Below are 19,496 nucleotides of genomic sequence, written 5' to 3'. Positions count from 1 at the left end.
TTTCAGTGCTACAGAAAATACTGACAAAACAATTAAACCCTTGCTTCAATGGGAGTTGCAGTGCATACAAGTAATAAATATATGGAGCTTATTCTCTTATATCTTCAATGTCTGAGTTTCTTTCCTTTTACTGGCAGGCTTATAGAACTACAAAAACCATGAAAACTCAATGCTAACTCAAAAGTGCAACCTCTGTTACTTTAATATCTTTGTACTGTGTATCAAGGCATTGCTTACATTAGATAATGAAATGGAGATGGGGCAGAAAACACACCTCTGAAAGACTTTCTACACAAAAGGATGAACACGTAGTTCTTTGCACAAAGCATTAGAAAATACTGTGATATTTTATTATTAAAAATGCTGCTGAAAAGTTTATACATATGTGTCCAGCCATATATATCTTCTATCATTACTTAAGGCGAAAAACAAAAAAATTGCAAACCAATAACAGAAGAAACCATTAAACCCTGTGTGCCTCTTAAGGTCAAGAATATAAGCCCGGGAAAGTACTTTTGTTTTTCTTTTACAGTTTGCAAAGTATATTTTGATATAATTATTATAGAATTCTATGAAGACCCTATAAATCTGTTCCCTCTATAAATCATACATCAGTCCAGATGTATCAAATTATTAAATCAACTTGATTGCAATTACTTTTAAAAGCTAAAATCATCCACTTACAGGAACTTCTTTTTTTACCCAAATGTCACAAGCCTGACACAGTACTGTACATATTGCTAGCAGAAGACAATTGGAAGTACTAAACAAATACTGTAATTCACATTACAAACATACCCAACTGATTATGATGCCAAGCATCATTACCTTTTTTTACTTTTTTTCTTTTTTTCTTTTTTTTTTTTAAACTTTTTTTTTTTAAGACTTATGAACTGCTGCATCTCAGCTGAGGCATTACATAGGTGGTGGAAATGGCCTGGTATAGAGTCAGCATTAATCAATATTATGTGATGGATCAGTGAAAAAAACCAAAAAACAGCTTTCCATTTGCTACTAGTTGTACTTCATCACATTCCAGCCTGAGCATCCAGGTCAGGTCTATAACACATTTATTACAGATAAAGGATTGTATTAGCCACCTGTTGCATTTTTAACCATGTCATTAACTTTCCTTTTATTTTTTCCTTCAGAATCAGTTTTACTGTCTGCTACAACAAGGGGTTGTCCAGATGAATAGACCTCAGTGAATCACCTTGTCTTTGATTTTATTTGTAGGGGTGACTATTCCAAGACATTTTATTAGAAAACAAAAAGCATAGAAAACAAGAAGAGGTACAAGGCATCTTGTGTTAGATACTTATGGGACATATGATATTGATGCAGCTTAGTTGTGAATTAATAATAGAAAATACATCTGGGATAATCATGTTCAAGTGCAGACCAATTTGTTCAAATATCTTTGGTTACTATGTCTCAATGATGGAGTAACTTTCAAAGACAAAATAGAAAGCAATCTTCATCTGCGAGAACTTATTTCTAGATTTTCACATTCAAATCAGCTGTTCGAATCAAACTGTTCAGTTCCTTTGTTTGATAGCTCTGCTTAGCCCCTGATTTCTTAGTGAAGGAAGGGAAGAAGGGAATAAACAGCTAAGAATTTTGCCCTTCCTGAGAGTGATGCTTTCTGGGATTTTCAGCTTTATTCAGATGCAGAACACTAAACATCTCTGCTTCTTTCCCCATAATGTTCACTGACTATGGGACTGCTGTGTAATAAATCAGCAAAAAAAATATTTCTGACTAGTACGCTCTCAAGCACAAAACAGGATACTCGACAGAGAAGCTCTTTACACACTGATCATTTTTGAACACTTTAAAAAACAGCCAGCCAACCAACCCACCATTTCTCCACTTTCAAATTGTGGTTTTATTTCATTTAGCAAAGCTAAGAAGGTGCTTTCTCAGCTGAGATTCTGCTGCAACTGCTGGTGAATATAGAGCTAGTTTTCCTCAGAAAAGGCTGATCAAAACACAGGCTTTCTTTGCTTTTGTCAGGGCACAAAACTCTTCCTAATGTATCACAATAATCAAGAACTACAAACTGGACTCTGAATACATATTATTCATGTTTCTTGGTTCAGTTCAACAAGCTTAAAATAGTAATTATTTTCTTTTGTGTTTTTTTTTTTTCTCAATTTTCCAATCCATTGCTGTGTTGCAATTTAACAAAGGCTAACACAAAATTAAATTATAGAAAAAAAAGTTTCAGAAAAGAACAACAACCTCCTATGAATACTTTAACATGCACTAGTGTAACCTGTAAGAGAAAATGCACAGGTCACACAGACAACTGTATCCTCTGCATGACACCATGGCCTCATATAAATGAAACATGTTAGAAAAAAGTCATGTTTTTTGTTTACCACTAGTAATTAAGAAGAAATTCCTCCTTTGGTCTTGGAGGAAACAGAGGTGATATGACTAACGTATATACACATAGGTCACAACCGAATGCACAATCTTTCTAAAAGCTCTTTTCAAACTGAAAACATCAATAAAAGCTGCTTCTTTTTTGTTTGTTTTTAAACTCACAGCTATGTACATTTTTACAAAGTTTCTTTAAATATAGTTCAGGCTGGCAATTCATCTCTTTGCACAGAACTATACGTATTTTACTGCATAGTCAGTCCTCCTCTTTTTTTTTCATTTTTTTTTTTAATAATAAAATTCTATTTCCCCCATCTGGATTACAGCTTCATATGCTGGGTAAAAGCCCGTGGTGATGTCTTTGTTTTAACAAGGGCCATTCATGGTATGGCACATAAAGAATTTTTTTATTATTTTATTTATTTAAAAACAAAACAAAACAAAACACCTGTACAGTCACTGGCTCTGTGTTCCAGAAGACTCTGCTTTGCTTGTTACACTCAAAACACCATTTTAAGTGACTTCTTCTGGCCTCAAATTTCAATCAAAGTGGCTGAGATCTTAAAGCAGTATCGCAACAGCAATGTACACTTTTCACATTTCACAGGGTTTGTGGCTGATCTTTAACATCAGTGAGTTTCTGTGGGAAGGATCAGTAAGAAAATAATGACTGTCCTTCTCTTTTACTTGTTTTTACTTTAGATTTTGACAAGGTGTTCAATGGATGGTATTATAACTTTTTCCTCTTCTTTTTTTTTTTTTTTGTTTTTTTGTTTGTTTTTCTTTCTTCCAAGTGGCTTGTGAGGGTAGAGGGGGAAGGGCTGAGCTATACCCTAGTGGTCGAATGTCCATGGGGCAAATTTGTACTGTTTTGTCCTCCACTGAAGGTGTTGAAAGTATGCAAAGGCTGCATTCCTGTTAATGTATTTGGAATCATGGTTATGGTGTTGGGTGTCATTAGCGGGATGTCATCTGGGGACCTTCTCAAAGTGAGCGTGTAGTCAGGTGGACAGGTTAGTCTCAGTGTGTCATGGGCCTGCAGCGATTCACACTCATGGTCATGTTCTAGCTGTTTCATCTGCAATGACATAATTTCTTCATTTTGTATGTGTGCTATATCGTTGGTTGTGTTCCTCTGGGGGCTAGGGCGCCTGTGAGTCTCGTGACGTCGCTTGTCCTTCTTGTAATATAATGCAGCAAAAGCTAAAATATTGAGGAACAGCAAGGATGCCCCCACAGCAATGGTGACACTCAGCTCTGTGGAATAATCTCGCTTGTTTTCTATCAGAACTGTTGTATCCTCCGGAGATGTTTTATGAGTGTCTTTTGAATGTTTGGGATTGTTGGCAGGTGTCATTGCTGGGCGTTTGGTGGCTGGCCACAATTTACCAGGAGAACGTCGTGTCACATAAGGAAACGATGTCATGTCAGGAGGAGGAACTTTAGTTGTTGTGGAAACATACTGAAATATTTCGTTCAGATTGTGAAGGTGCGGTACGAGCTCCAACCAGAAAGCGACTTTTGTGGCTCGGTAGTGATCACGAACTCGGGGTTTCAGGCCAATATGCAGATAAAGCTGGTCTTTAGGATTGTATTTGGACCAGGCTACTTCTTCAAAGCGGTTGGGTTTTGTGTGGATGAACTTTGTGTCCTGTGGAACAGGCTGGTTTGGATCTCTACAAAAACAAAACCAGGCAACATTGTAGTCATTAAAAAAACAAAAACAAAAGCAAAACCCAAATGTCTTTCCATCCTTTAGTTAATGGTTCATCTGATAATTGACATAACCTAAAAATGCAAGCTAAATAACCCTCCCTAAACAACAGGTATTTAGAAATAAACAAAAGAAAAATTACTTACTGTACAGTGTGTCTCAGATCGTATAATACTTTTTTAAATGAAAATGGAGAAAGGGTTGTTTTTCAGCTCCTGAAAACTCATCTGAAGTTCTGTGATTCAGTATCATACACCAAAGCTGTCACAGAGAGGTACTAACTACCTTTCCTTATAGTAAAGGTGTAGGTTCAGCTCTTCTAAAGGTTTAACATTAAGTTTCTCATTTAAAGTACCACTACTTCCACTGCTGTAAGTAGTATATATGAGCATCTAATCTCTATGGCAATTATGGAAGTCCATGTGACCATAAGAATTTATACTAGATGTGTATATTAATAAAAAACTTTAAAACATGAAGCAGCAATGCTAAATACATGTAAACTGGGAACTATTTCTCTTAGCGTTGCTTTAATGAACTATTAGTCCCCCTTCATTCAAATATCTACTTTAGGGAGAAGTCTTTGAAGTATTTGTATGTTGCAAATCTTTTATTCATTTGCATTAGGAGATTACTATTAGCAAGTTCCATGTGCTTATTGCTATTAAATAACTATGTATAATGGCTGTAGGACAGTAAGCCTTAATTCTGTCCCAGTTTGTAGGGATGAGAAATATATTAGCTGACATAACAAGTTTTAAAATAGTTAAGTTATAGTAGTAGTAGAGATCAGAGTATAATACTAATCAGAGATAATTTCAGAATTGGTAACCCAAATATTTAACTGAACTTATGTTTTTCCCATCTATTCTTTTTTCTTTTCGCCTTATAGGTTCAGAATAAAGACAAACCAATGGCAAAAAAAAAAAAAAGCATTTAAATGTGGTTAATGTCTGTAAACTTTACATAAATATGCCTTCTTCTGGCATGAAAAAATGCAGAAATTTAAAATTGCTAATACTGAATTTAATATTCTGCTGTGTATTAGTTTGAATCTCCTTTTGCAGCAAAAAGTATTTTCTGGGATTTTATGATATATTATATTGAGAGTACATGATTTATTTTCTGTGCATCACTCTCAGAACTTTCCATTATCCTTTCCATTCCCATATGCATTGATTTATTTCCTGTGAAAACGATTCTAATATTTTCCTTTTTTTTTTTCAACATACTCTTATGTATGTTACGGGAATAACAAGATCCACTGCTACAGATTTTGAAGCCTCTTAGGTTTTTTGGTTTTCCATTTTCAAAAGCTCATGAACAAGATTGCCTACTTAAGCATTCCTTTGCTGTTCATAAAGAGCTGTTCCTTAGTTCTTAACCCAGACTGGTAATTTGACTTTAATAATCTTGTAATTCCTGTATTCATCTATCTACCTGAAAAAAATTGTCTTATCTTAAGTGAAAGGAAGAATTCTTTTTCTATATAATTTTCATACTTAGGTTTACTTCCATTTGTGGTTTTAGGTGTTTGGGGGTGGTTTGGTGTGGGTTTTTTATATTGTATTGTATCAAATCTTTTCCCTCTCAACAAGATATAAACTAGGGGTTCTAGAACTGTGGCTATTTATCTATCTATCTATCTACCTATCTATCTATCTATCTATCTATCTATCTATCTATCTATCTATCTATCTATCTATCTATCTATCTATCATTTTTAATTTTCTGTAGTGATAGACAGATTGTGTTAATTCTGAGCAAAAAGATAATTGCTAAGCAATTGTTCATCCTAATTGAAGCTAGAGGAGTAATGTCCACTTCCAAGCAGTAAAACAGAAGATGTATGCTGCTACTTTGAGGGATTCTAACACACATTCAAGAAGGAAATAAAAGTATGTCTTTTAGTTCTTAAAGAACAGCCTGAAAGATTTGGCAGATCCAGAGAAGATATTGGCCCATTTCAATAGATCTACTCTTACGGTAGTTTGAGGCTCTTCACATGAATTCCAAATCAAATTAAAAATCAGCAAGATTATCAAAATGCAAAACTTGTCTGAAACTCAAAATCCTTCAAGAGTTACAGCACAAAACCCATCTTGTGTTGTCCCCACTTGCTGTTCTGACTTGCAGCACAAAAGACACTGGGAAGGGTCCTACAGAAAGCATAAATTGAGCTAGCTCAAGTAAACAAGTTGTACTTGATGTGCAGCACAGGAGATGAAAAAGCTGAGAGCTGATTTCAATGAGCCAAGTGGGACATGCACTTTTTTTTTTATTCTTTCTTTTTTTAATGGCCCTATAAAAATCACAGCAGAAGATGATTTTAGCAACTAAATATTTTTTTTTAATTAGCATTCTCTACCCCTACAAACAGCCTACAGAACAAGTAAATATCAACCTCCCTTGTCTTTCCCTCTTTTCCATTCTCTACCTCTGTCTTTTTAACTTTATCTATCAGGAATAGCCAGTTATGCTGCCACCTCCACCAAACAACAAGAGAGAAAATTACATTACATGAGACTAGTCTTGTATTTCAGGATTTGTTTACACGGCTTAATGTAGGCATAAAGCCGTCCATTGAAACTAGGAAAAGAAAAAAAAATCAGCCATATAGACAAGTAATTTTTTGGCTGAGGGTATCAGAACTTTACCATTGGCATCAGCTCTAGGGTTGATCACTTAACTGAATAAGTGGTCTGAACATTCTCTCTCAATTTGGAGGATAGGCATCTAAATAGTGGGGGGTTTGTTTTTCATAGGAAAATGGAATAATTAAGTCCAGTCCTGAATAGAGGCTCTAATAATGCATGTATCTTGGTTTTACAGACTAATGATAATTTACTAAGAATATTCAGTGGATATACTTAAGAGGACTTTTATTTTCCTACACCGTTCTCCTACATACACTGAAGACAATTCATAAAATCATAAAGTTACAACTTACTACATTTTAACTCTTTTTCTTAGGTAGTTGGGCAGCTTCTCTTATTATGAACACTTTTTCAGTATTACAGGTAGGCATAAAGCGTAGATGTGCATAAAATAATTTCTCCTAACAAATCAGCTGTTTGACAAACCTTTTGGTCTGTTAATTTAACTACAAATTGTTTTTTGCATTTTTTAGCATTTCACATCACCTTTGTGTTTCTGGATATTCTTGAGGCTCAAGTGTGTAATCACAGAACAAAAGGCTGCTAAGAAACCTTCCTTTAAAAACCCACTGTGATTGTGGTAATAAAAATATAATCTGAATAATAAATTTTCAGTTCTGTACTTCTTCCAGTAATGGCTCTCATAGGGACTAGATAACTTGTTTCCCAATCCTACTAGTTGGCAGGGAGGCTTTTTTTTTTTTTTTCTCCTTATAGTACTGAAACAAAATTGATAATTATTGTTGCTCATTTCACTCTGATTATTTTTCACCACCTTTAGAATTCAATTTAAACAGCTTCTCCACCAAAAAATGCCCCCATCATGAAATGCCTGAACTTGCCTCCCATATGTTAGAAGACCATATGGTGGTCTTTCTTGTCTTAGCTAAGGTATTTTTTTTATTAATCTGCAGAATCATCTGATTTTACCTATCACTTTTTCCCCCACTTTCAGTCTGCACTGATTTTGCTCAATTTAACATGTTGCTGTTTATTGTCATTCAATTCACTCCTCATGGGCTACAAATGTACATCCAAAGCATTGATTATTTTTTTTTTCCCTCAGGTGATATAAAGTACGTGCATCTGCAATGGATGCTGACTGAAGAGCAACAGACATTGCTGTTCACAAGATGAATTAGTAGCTGACCTACAGGGGGACTGAGTATTTCCTATCTGGTGATAATGGCATGGGAAGAATGATCTTAAGAAGTTTTCTCTTATCCTGAATTCCATATAACATATTGAAATCCCATTTATCTTTTAACTACTTCTACAACAGCATTAACTGTCACTCAAGGCAATGGAACTGTTATATTAACACACTTACACTTAAAGTGTTTTATTCTTTTGCGTAATTCTCTAACATCGTTGGAGAGCAAAATGTCTTAACAGCTACATACTGAGTCTGTCCCCGGGATACTGAAAGGCCCCTTGATCATTTCTTTTCTTTCAGCAGTCCTCTTTTCTCCATATGGGGACAAAAAAAAAAGGGGGGGGGGGGGGAGGGGGAAGTGTGGCATTTCTTCATGCTTCCACTGATTTTTCATGTTATTACAATATTACTAATGGTACAGCCATTCCTACCTGAAGCAATGGTACAAAACAATATTTTCCCTTTCAGCCTTTCTTCACTTATCACCAGATCCCACTGTTGCCACACTCCCAGCCAGCTATTTTAACTATTAAGGAAAGCAAACCATAAGTACACTGTTTTGTTTGACTAACACAGATTGGCCTTTGGAGACAGTTATTTCTTCAGACAAAAACATCAAAAAGAAATGCAACAGCCTTATAAAGGAGTTCAAAGAGAACAGAAAATACTTTTTAATCTTTGTGAGTTTAATTGTGTCTTCCATTAGAGAGCCAAACCAAATTCTAAACACAGACATCCTTAATAACTCAGGTTTTTTGCTTCAGAATCAACAGTAATAAAATAATTTGGGCGTATTTCTCTGGATTACAAAGAAAACAAGGATATATCCTTTAAGCCTTTATATTTCCCATCACTAACCTAGGTAAAGCTGACTGAATAGGACCAAAAATAGAGTACTGTAACTCCTTAAAAGAGGGTAATTTTTAGAAACTCAATAGATTCCTCTAAGGGGAGCATGGCTTTCTATCTACTCCCTGAAACTTCAAATCCTTCTTCATAACAGTAGCTGGCAGAGTGTCTATCAAGGACTGGCGCATGTCCCCTCATATCATTCCCTCTTCTCCTGCTGATGTATCTGTGAAGGATGTAATGTGGCCCTAACTAACAGAACATTTGAGCATATAAAATTACCATTACAGTTAGGATAGTACTACTGGCAGCAGACTGAAGCTTTAAGTGCACCTCTTAATGAAGCTTTCACATACGGTTTTGCACACAGTGAAATCAATAGCTGAATTTTCATGTCATTTTTGTATCACAAATGTAGTTCCTCATACCTACTCCATAACAAATTGCTTTTCTATTTTTGAGGCATGTTGGAAATATAGTTTTGAAAAGGCCAAAATGACTGAACAAAGGAAGGAAAGGAAGGAAAGGAAGGAAAGGAAGGAAAGGAAGAAGTCATAGCAAGGTAGAAAATGGAGGATTAGTAAAATGCAGCTTCCACATATTCATTTCAAGCACGATCCATTTGCCTGTAAACACTCTGTCACCTCCTATTTGCTAGCGTCAGTAACTGACTTCAAAGTAAAACACAATAAAAGCACTGTGCCTTGGGCTGTGCCTTTGACACCCAGTGACTTTACAAGACTGACCTGCCCTTCAGGCCCAGCCTTGGCAGTAGGCCCATTAAACAATGTGGGTTTTTCAGCAGCAGGTGGCATGTCAGTTGAAAGCCCAGCACAGTCCATCAGAATGCACCACCTGAGCAGTAATTATACAGTAAGTATCTGGATGCAATCTCTATAGGAGAGTCATCAAGACTGGAAAAGTCTCAAAGACATTAAAATTAAATAAATAAATCTGCAGTTTTAACGTTCAAGGCTCACCTACAGGGAAATGTGGAATAATGAAATCTTACATTTAACAGATTTTTCATATGTGTTGCCATGGGTACAAAAACAAAGCAAGCCAAGTTCTGTCAGAATAAGGATGGGAAATGATTAATTTAAGAAAAGGTGGGAAAAAAACCCAAAACAAAGCTCCCAACAACAGTCTTGAACCGTACCAATCTTTCTGAGCGTTGGAGGACATGAGTGGGCATATGGATTTCAGATTGCATGTGGGAGAGTAGAAAGGAGAATGGTTACCCCAGATGTCCCCTGTTGCTCTAGGCTTGAGGTGCTACAACCTTCCCTTTTCTACTGGAGGCATCAGAGGTGTATAGTAAATATAAAATTAAAATATTATTTTCCTCCAAGTATCCTTTTGTACTATCCAGAACAATTCATCATTGCTGCTACAATCAAGAAAAAAACCAGCATGGTAAAGCATCTTGTGTTGCTCTTTTCCTTTCCTTGCACAAACTGAGATTTTACAGCTAGAGGTCATTTTCAATAACACATCTTTCAGACTGTCTATAAATGGGCAAATTCGTAGTAGAAGATAGACCTCACTCCTGGCTTATTAGGAATGGTGAAGCTTCTGAAATGTCTAGGAGCTCTCCCAAAGCACCTGTTGTGCCTTTAGGTGTAGTACGACAATGGCTTCATAACCAGAGAACTGGGTGGTGGCATGTATAGCCTGCTGAAATTAGCTTTCAAGCAGCAACAGCTGGAAAGTGCTTGCAATTACAAGTAATGGTGGCAGCTGGGACTGTGAGAAGCTTCTCTCGGCTTCAGAAAATTGCTTAAATATGACTTCTTATTTTACAGGGAATAGTCATAAAGTAATTGTAAATGATAGTGAGACTGTAGAGATCTTGCATCACCATAATAATTGCACTGATGTAGTCTTCTATGCATATGTGGCACTTCATCTATAAGAATAAAGACAGACTGATAGTATAATCATCTTTCTCAGTGTGTGGTACAGCCAGCATGTGGATTCTCTGTCCATAAACCAAGCTTTCATCCTGAAGTTTGCCCATCCCAGTACTGATGTCTGTTTGTTGCCAAATACATATCTAAATATTCCACAGTTCATTCACGATTGTTGCAGTACTGTGAGATTTTGCATGTAAAAGTACCTTTTTTTCTAAAGTGCAGTGCAACAAAAGCTTTCTTTTTGCCTTATAAATTGACCTGAAGCATTTGATTGTTTTTTACTCGAATCACGCTTGAGGTTCTTGTTAAGACTGCAAAATCTGTCTTCCTTGAACGTCATTTGGATTCATTAAAGGCTGCAAGAGCTGCTGAAGCCTCTGAGTGTTTCACACTAGATATCACTGATTTTTTTTTTCTTATATGGCTGCATACCATTCACTGCAGTGCAGTAAAGCTGCAGTTTCCAGAGCTCAATCTTGCCATTAAAGATTCATTGGAAAGATTTACAGCCCCTTTGTGCCACAAGTATCTTTGTTTTAATTCATACCAAAGACTCAAGGTTAACAAAAAAGCCCTTGCTACTCAAGTAAAACACTGCAATACTCTTTAAAGGAATGCTATAAGAAGAGGACAGAAATTATTAATAGCACTTGCAGATTAAGCTGCTTTGAGGGTTCTTTCCTTGATGTTTACAACTCTGTTTCAGCAAAAAATTGATATCTTCATTTTGTTTTGTAACCAGAATTAATTTAAGTTTTTAACCTCCTCAAAGCAAAATTTATATCTGAGTCTCTTCTTCATTCCAGTCAAGTACTTATTATTGACATTATAGCCCTCAGAGGGAAAAATCTTTCCAGTGTCTTCCCTTCTGTTCCAATTCCTCCCTGAGTCCCCATCCATGTGAAGGTCGCTAAAAACAAGAACTTCCTTTCTTTTGCAGCAGATAAGTGCTATAGGCCTGACAGTTCCTTCTTCAAGTAGCAGACGTTGCCTCTGATTTTTCAGTATCTTGGTGAGCTGCCTTTTCTCTGAGGCATGCTTTATCTTAGTAATTGCCCTATTTTTTGAATAAAAAATACAGTGCATTATTATTATTACTGAGCTACTGAAAGAAAATAGTTTGAGGGAACACACCAATTAGAAATCTATTAAATATGAATAAGACCCAGTTACTTTCTGTCTTAGGCAGACAGTGTTATAATACTACTGCAAGATCAGGGTTTGAAGCCACTGCAATAGGATACTGACTATTTTATAAGTAGGCTACCAACAAAAAGGAGTGCTGGGAGTCAAACTTACCCAGTTTTGGCAAAGTTAGTCCAGTACGTCATAACCACTGCGCTGAGCATGACATCATTCTTGGAAAAGTTACAGTTGAACAGCTCCGTGGGGCCAATCATGGGAATCCCAAACACATAAGGGACTTCATCACCATGAGCTGAATCAGCCCAGCTGGGTTTCATTTCACTTTGGCAATGGTGATAAAATGCATAGAAATATGTTGGAGATCCATACTGGGCATGCAGGTCAGCAGTAGCAACAGCAGGAGCAACCCACTGATGGTCTGTAAAAAGAGCAACCAAGGTCTTCCGTCTTGTTTCAGGGTTTTCTTTGTCTGCCCAGTCTGTGTACATGAATTTAATGGTCTCTCGCAGTGTATCTTTCCCTTCTGGATAACCATATAGATTGTCCACAAAATTGGAGACAGAAAAGTCAAAATCATTGGGGGAAACACCATCTTCATTGTCTACAATGCCATCCACAAATTTTAAACCTTCCCCTTGATTCACACCCAGCATTATATCATAGTTAAGGAATTCCCCTTGCTCCATGAGAATCTGAGGGTCATCTGGAATCACATCTCCATCTATCACAGGCCCAAAGGCAATGTGGTACGTGGCTGGAGTGATGGTCTGTTGAATGAGTTCTTTGTAATTCTTATTCCGAAGACATTCAACCAAATCAGTGGTATCCAGCATGTCGCAGCCCACTTTATCTGCCAATATCCGAGTGTACTTGGCAGGCTGATAGTTCACTGCCCAGCTGGACAGGGCTGTTCCACTCTGTATGATTGCCTTTTGGAACAAACCTGCAGGTGTAAATTGTTTAAATGCAAATCCAATTATATTTTTTTTTTTAATTACAAAAAAAAATCAGCTTTCATTAAGCAAAGAAAGCTTTGATTATATAATAAGTAACAGATGCATATACCTAAATTTCAATTCAATTTCCATATATTCTAATCACTCCTCCCTTTTTATTGTATCTCTAATAGGCTACTAATTAAAATTTCTCTTGTTCTTGATGCTCACACACATAAAACATGAAGGTTTCAGGTTATCGTTTCAAGAATGAAACTCGTACTGCAGTTCTCTTGCACCTTTAATGGAAGTTTGCTGGCTTTAGCACAGTGGTGGTCCTGTAAAATTTCTTTAAAGGAGTGGCAGCTACAAGCAATCATATCCTCTTCACCATGTAAATGACTCTCATAAATGCACTCTTCAGTGGTTTAAAGGTCAAATGAAAATTACACACTCTCATTTCCTTCAGAGAAGCCATGCATCATATAATTTGAAAAAATCTGCTCTGCTAAAATCAATTTAATAGGCTTGAGTTCTACTGTGACATAATTTTTTCTTTAACCATCCTATTTTTTTTATTATTTGTGTGTGTGTGTGTATGTGTGTTAGCACTGCCTATATGTTGAATTAAAATACATTTACATTTCTGGGAAGACATTAAGATGAGATGCAATAGTTCCTTGTGGTTGTTTTATAGGTACTAATATAAAGTGAGATGACAGACCCAGTCTGAAGAGCTACTTTGTCAGGGCACGGAGAAGCAACTGGAGCTTACTGGTGAATCTGCTCCATCTGTTTCTTCCTGGTAAGATCAGTAAAATGGCCTATTTTATACTCAAAATAAAATGCCTGGGTCTCTTCTATATATGATTTCTACTGTCAAGACAACAACAGCTACAAAAACATTTAGAGACCTTAAAGCATTTAGGGAAAAAAGTGGCTGTGGTTGATATACCTTTGTGATGATTACTTACTGTACACACTACAAAATTTTAGTGATGGGATTAGTTAAGTTTTTCATGGTTCCATCTGCTTGGTTTTGGCATGGTTTACTCAACAGTTATTCACTGCACCCTATTTGTATAATTAGACTGAACTGTCAGGCATAATTCTATGTATTTCCAAATAGGGTGTGTTTACCAGCCACTCTGCTACAACTGCTCACTAGGGCTTAGCATTGTCTCATAGATTTCAGATTGTTTTAATGTAATAGAAGTAGCATGGACTTATAAATACAATAGATATTTTGGTCTTGTCTTCTTTTATAAACTGTTTGCAGATTTTGCCTTATCACTGGGAGTACTTCTGGTTCAGTACTGGTGCTGTACATTCTTGGGTTTGTTGGGGTTTTTTTGGGGGGTGAGATCTTGAGGGTAGTTAATCCCACAGTTCAAACACTTACCAAAATTTTAAGAACTCTGTGTGGGATCATACGGTGCTTGTGGGGAGTTAAATAAGTTTTTTAAGAAGGTTAAAATATGTTGTTATTAGATAAGGAAAGCATCTCAATATATGTGCGGAGTACAGACAAGAGTGTGTAAAAAATAAAAAAGGTCACTGCCGTTTTCCAATTTCATTTAGGGAAAATTCTTTGGTAGAAGAGCCAGTGGAGACTGTTAATAAAGCTAGAAAAAGTATACTGCCCATAGCATTTGTTGCATGAAATTTCTGCTATAACAGCATTTAATGTTTTCATATAAAAATATTTATGTTAACTAATAAAAATCCAGAGTACGAGCTAGTAGGTATTTTACAAAAATTACAGACCTCATGTAATTCTAATTCAGCCTGCCTGATACAGCCATTTTTGTTACACTATAATGTTGTTTGGGTTTTTTTTTTTTTTAAAAAAAAGTGCTTTGCTCGGAAGATTGTTACCTTCTGAATAGTGAGAGAGCGTCAGGAGACTGACACAGGAAGCTCCTGCCCCAGATCCAAAAATAGTAACTCTTTTTGGGTCTCCTCCAAAAGATCCAATATTTTCTTCAATCCAACGCAAAGCTTGGATTTGGTCAAGCAATCCATAGTTGCCTTTTGCAGCTTGGTCCCCAGTACTTAAAAAGCCTATAAGGTAAAAAAGATAATTTTAGTTCACCAGATACAGAGTTAACTACAGGGTATGCATATATTCAAAACACATCTCCCCCTCTTTTCATCTTCTGGGATTTATTTTTTTTTCTTGTCTTTTTTAAAGGTCATGGTCCTAGCTAAATGTCTCCAGTGCAGGCAGTGGAATTCATTCTGTACACTGTTCGGCTTTGGATTGTTTTTCCTAACAAATTAATTTAAATGTTTCTTACCATGGACTGAAATTGTTCTAAAGCATAGCCTTTTGAATCATTGTACTTGTGTTATGGAGAGACATACTCAGAAACAGAAAAAGAAGGATGAAGAAAGTACTAAAAGGAACAGGGAAAAACATAGGGAAAAAATACTCTCCAATTTCACAGAGGATATTTATTAAGAAGATAGCAGGTAAATCCTCAGGAATTCAGCATTTGGTAGGGAGATTTTATCTGAACAAATCAAGTTTTGTCTCTTTCCTTGGAAACTGCAGGGAAATCTGCACTGTTATTTTTTGTTCCTGTACTATAGTTATCAGATTTTAGAAACAAAGCATGACACGTTTGCTGCTTGTCTTGCAACTAAAACCAAAATGACTGAAAGACTAGGACTGAGATTAATTTTGTTTTTCTGAAACCAGCTAAAGTGAAACATTGCAGTTATCTGTGCTGCCTATCACTCACCCTTAAGACTTTGTGCTAAATCCAAATCACCACATTGAGCCATGTACTAACACTCTTCTTTTTAAGTCCCACAGACCTTTTTCTCTCAGACAACTGGAAGTCAGAAGTCTATTAGAAATACCTTACATCATACCAAGTTTTCAGATAGACGTTACTGATTTAGGCACCACTGACAGCTGCTTATCAAGACAAAACACGAAAATCACTTGGCTGGTGTCTCCAAGCTAATTACCAGTTCAGATTAATTTGCCAGAAGAGGGCCCCAGGACTCAGGAGATCTGGAGTCCTGGTGCAGTTTGAGATGAGAGGGTCTGTAATCTTGAGCCACTTTAGCCTACTGTGACAAGACCTTCATGCTCCTCGTAAGGACTGCAAGGGAAGCCTGGGGTCCCTAGGGAAAGAAAAAAGCCTTGCAGTACATTTCGACTGCTTTGGCAAAGGGGAACAGATCTTTGCACTGGCTATAGTTATTTTTTCAGTGATAGGAAGAATGAAAATTCACAGAGTGGAAGAGATTCACAATATGGGGGAAGCAGAAGAGAAGGGAAAAGAAATGAAGAATTCAGAGGTGCAGGACATTCACCTGTCAGAATTTCATCCTAATATTTTCTATGGTAAAATTCCTACAATGAGATGCAAAACCCAGCCTCGAGGTTTAGAAGCAAGATCACATAAGGACTAAACTCTAAATATAGAATGCTATATGGCCTATGTTATGGTGGCATCGATTCCTGCATGCAAAGTCAGGCATGACTTAATGGAATGTATTACCTTGCACCCAAAAGAATCTTTTTCATACTTATTTAGTAATTATTAATAGCTATTTAATGTCAGCAAGTGCCTCATGAGTCTTTGTATTTTTCAAAAAAGTGGTGCACTTGCAGTAATACAAATCATATCCTTATTGCTAAATAGCACTTGATACAGCCTTCTCATAAAAAAGTCTCTAATAATGGCAAGCACAGTAGTTAGAATAGCAGTTACATGTTCTTTTATTCTATACTACACCAATGGGGAAAAAAACAAACAAACTATTAATCCATAATTGCCTCAATTTATTTTTTTTTAACAAATGTGTTTTTCTCTTTCACATGCCTTTGTTATCTTTTTAGGACTGTTAAAGAAAGAATAACCCACTTGCTAGTTTGTTGCTGCAGCTCACTGCAATATTCTATAATATTCTATAATTAAGCCTTTATTCAATCAGAACTATGACCTCCCTGGGAGAAAGTGACTGTTGTAACCTTTAAAGCAGCATGGTAATTAATATTCAGAGCCTAAACACATTTTAGCTCTTCTAGCAGCATCAAGCTAAAGCTGGTTGATCTTTGTGATTTTGAATTCTTTCCAAATGTACTAAAAGGTGACTGAGTAAAACTGTAGTCAATGAATATCTGATGTTAGACAAATGAAGATTTTTTGTTTCCACACTTCTCTGCTGATTCTCATTAATTGCAAGAACAAATTTTCTTAATTTAAAAACTAATCATCATGGCAAAGTGTCAGCCTCACATGATGCAAACTGAATTCATAAATCTGTCTTTTCTTGATGAGGATATACTTTCTTTCATGCTCTGAATACCAAATTAAAATATTTGTTCAAAGCCATTACAAGACATTCAGGCAAGGAGTAACTATTTGTCCAGAAACACATAAAACTAAGAGATTATTTTTTTTCTGTGAACACTGTGAAGATTTCAGAACAGTATCTTCATATGTGACTCTAAAATCCTGAATAAACAGGAATGCAGCTTCTTTTCTGAGATGGTGATTTATACTCTGTGCTTTTAACATGCATGTTTTTAAGTACAATTATCAATATTTCCCATTTATGGTTTGGCATGATTTGAAGGGCATTTTGTGATCTGAAAATCCTTAGGTTGGAGTTTTGATAGAATCTGGAAGTTCTTCTCATGAGCCTAATGCCACAGAGGAAGGAGTGACAATAGTTGAATATGGAAAACGAAGAGGGTTGGTTTGTTTGTTGGTTTTTTCTCCCCACATAATGATACAGAAAGGTGTTAACGGTAATATTCAGTTCTTGATGTCAAAGATCTGTCTTCCATTAAATAATGATTTGGAAGGGTGACCACATGGCTCTCCCACTGCAAAATGCCATGGACAGCAACAGCTTAAAAAAAGGGAATGTGAGCACATCAAATGTTTGTTGAGTGAAATACCCCGAATTATCTTAGCGGACATTTGTTCTAAACTCACTGTGCCAGAGGGAAAGATGACCACCTGCTGTAAGTAGTAGTAACCAGGGAATTAGAGCCTTCTGAAGCAAAGGTCAGATTGAAAAGAAAGGCAAAAGAAACATATCAATTTGTAAAAGTAGAGAGAGGGAGCTGAGAAGAGGGTAACAGCTGCACATGGTTTGATATTGCCAGAAGTGGCTGACAACATCAACATCGCAAACTCCCTCCAGCCTGGACAGAGCACCCTCCTATGGGGAACCTGCACCCAGCTAGGGGCTGTCCACGTAGGTTGGTGCACAGGGACCCTCTTGGTGTGTGTGCTTTCTCGTGGGATGGGGGTTTTCCCCTGTGTGGGTTCGTGGGTTGTCAGGAGTGTCAGGAGTTCACCCAATGCTGGAGCATCCATATGTCCCACATGGAGAATGGGAGAACCTCCACGCCCCCCTGATGGGGCTGCTGGTGGCCCACACAGTCTGTGGGTGGCTTGGTGCACACCTAGCTCTGTGAGTTTGTGTCTGTGACTAGAACTTTTGGAGATTTTAGAAGGGTGTTTAGAAACCTGCAACTGTTTACTAACCTTTCTTAAGTGTCTAGTATTGTAGTTTATGTTTTGTATTGTTGATATTGATCCTGAAAGAATATGTCATTAAGAAATTAATAAACTGCTTTGATACTGATTTGATTTAAACCACATGAATTGAACAGCTTTTCCCTATGACAGTTTATTCTTCAAAAATAAAATGCATAATTTTGTAAGAGGAAACATAAGGTATTCTTAATTTGTTTTGCTGTATTTCTTGTAATTAATCTTGATCTCATTTTTTCTACATTCTTTCCCGTAAAGGAAAGTAATGCTTCTTTAAATTGAGGCTTCTGAAGGAACAGTTTTATTTATTTTTTTCTGATCCCATTAATGGAAGCATTCTAGATGAATGCTTTAGTTTTAACCTACTAGGTTAGCTACAGTCAAGGAGGAAGAAGACTACACATAGAAGCTACTGGGAATTTTTCTTTTCCAACACATTTAAAAATGAATGTATTCATAAGCTACATGCTGTAACTTGCACTGTTTTGATAATGCAGTGAAGACAAAGCTACACACAGAGCTCCTTTAGGTCCTACTTACACAAGAGGAAATCCTCAGGTCTACCTTTATATAGTTGGTTTTCCCACTGTGCCACAGGAATCTTACTGAAAGACTAAACAAACCCCAATAAATCAGTGGTGGTATTTCCTCTTTACTACTAAAAAGCTATATGGGCACTCACAGTGACAAACAGCAGGAACCAGTATCTACAAAATCCACCCAGAGAGTTTACTTCTGTCCAGCTCCAGCCTTGTCTTGTGGCTGGAGGCCACCTCTATTTTAGCATGCCATGCAAGAGTGAGTCTACAACAGATAGTTGGACCTCATGCCGGAATCAATATACCTATATATTCCTTTTTGGTTTGACTCTATATGTAACTGTAGCAGTGCCGTTTAAACTACTGCAAAGATGGTGGCATGCAAGATGGAGTGATGGTGACCTTGGCACATGTTTATCAGAAAGAAAAACATGGCTGAATTTTCCTGTAGCACGAATAACTAATGCAAACCTGAGTAAGCATCATTGCTGCACTGACCCACTCTGTGCAGAGAGTCTGAGACAGCTGTCAGGTGACCAAGATAAACGGGAGGACTGTGGAGTGGCCACGTATGGGTCTGTGCAGAAATAATGTTACACAGATACTTCTTCATCCTGAAAATAAAACAATAATGCTTTTCCTTCAGCTGCAAAATGGTTTGAAAT

General features: G+C 36.7%; 1 protein-coding gene across 2 annotated transcripts in view; it reads right to left on the bottom strand.

Annotated features, from left to right (window-relative positions):
• Nucleotides 1-19,496, bottom strand: part of NLGN4X (neuroligin 4 X-linked) — a 192,123-nt gene that overhangs the window by 1,329 nt on the left and 171,298 nt on the right. Inside the window, exons 5-7 of one of the 2 annotated variants that reach the window (XR_005102801.1) lie at nt 14,640-14,825; nt 11,980-12,769; nt 2,837-4,064 (exon numbers count right to left, since the gene is read on the bottom strand). Coding sequence is in view for 1 of the 2 variants with exons in the window: in XM_037378386.1 (XP_037234283.1) it covers nt 3,215-4,064; nt 11,980-12,769; nt 14,640-14,825 (1,826 nt within the window). In the remaining variant the exon portion in view is untranslated. Of the gene's footprint in view, nt 1-328; nt 4,065-11,979; nt 12,770-14,639; nt 14,826-19,496 lie in introns of those variants that run through there. The other variant, XM_037378386.1, reaches the window with a different exon arrangement.

The sequence above is a fragment of the Falco rusticolus genome, chromosome 2 (assembly GCF_015220075.1).
Source record: "Falco rusticolus isolate bFalRus1 chromosome 2, bFalRus1.pri, whole genome shotgun sequence".
NCBI classification, from domain to species: domain Eukaryota; kingdom Metazoa; phylum Chordata; class Aves; order Falconiformes; family Falconidae; genus Falco; species Falco rusticolus.
The sequence above is the reverse complement of the archived record's forward strand: the minus strand, read 5'-3'. Positions and strand labels throughout refer to the sequence as shown.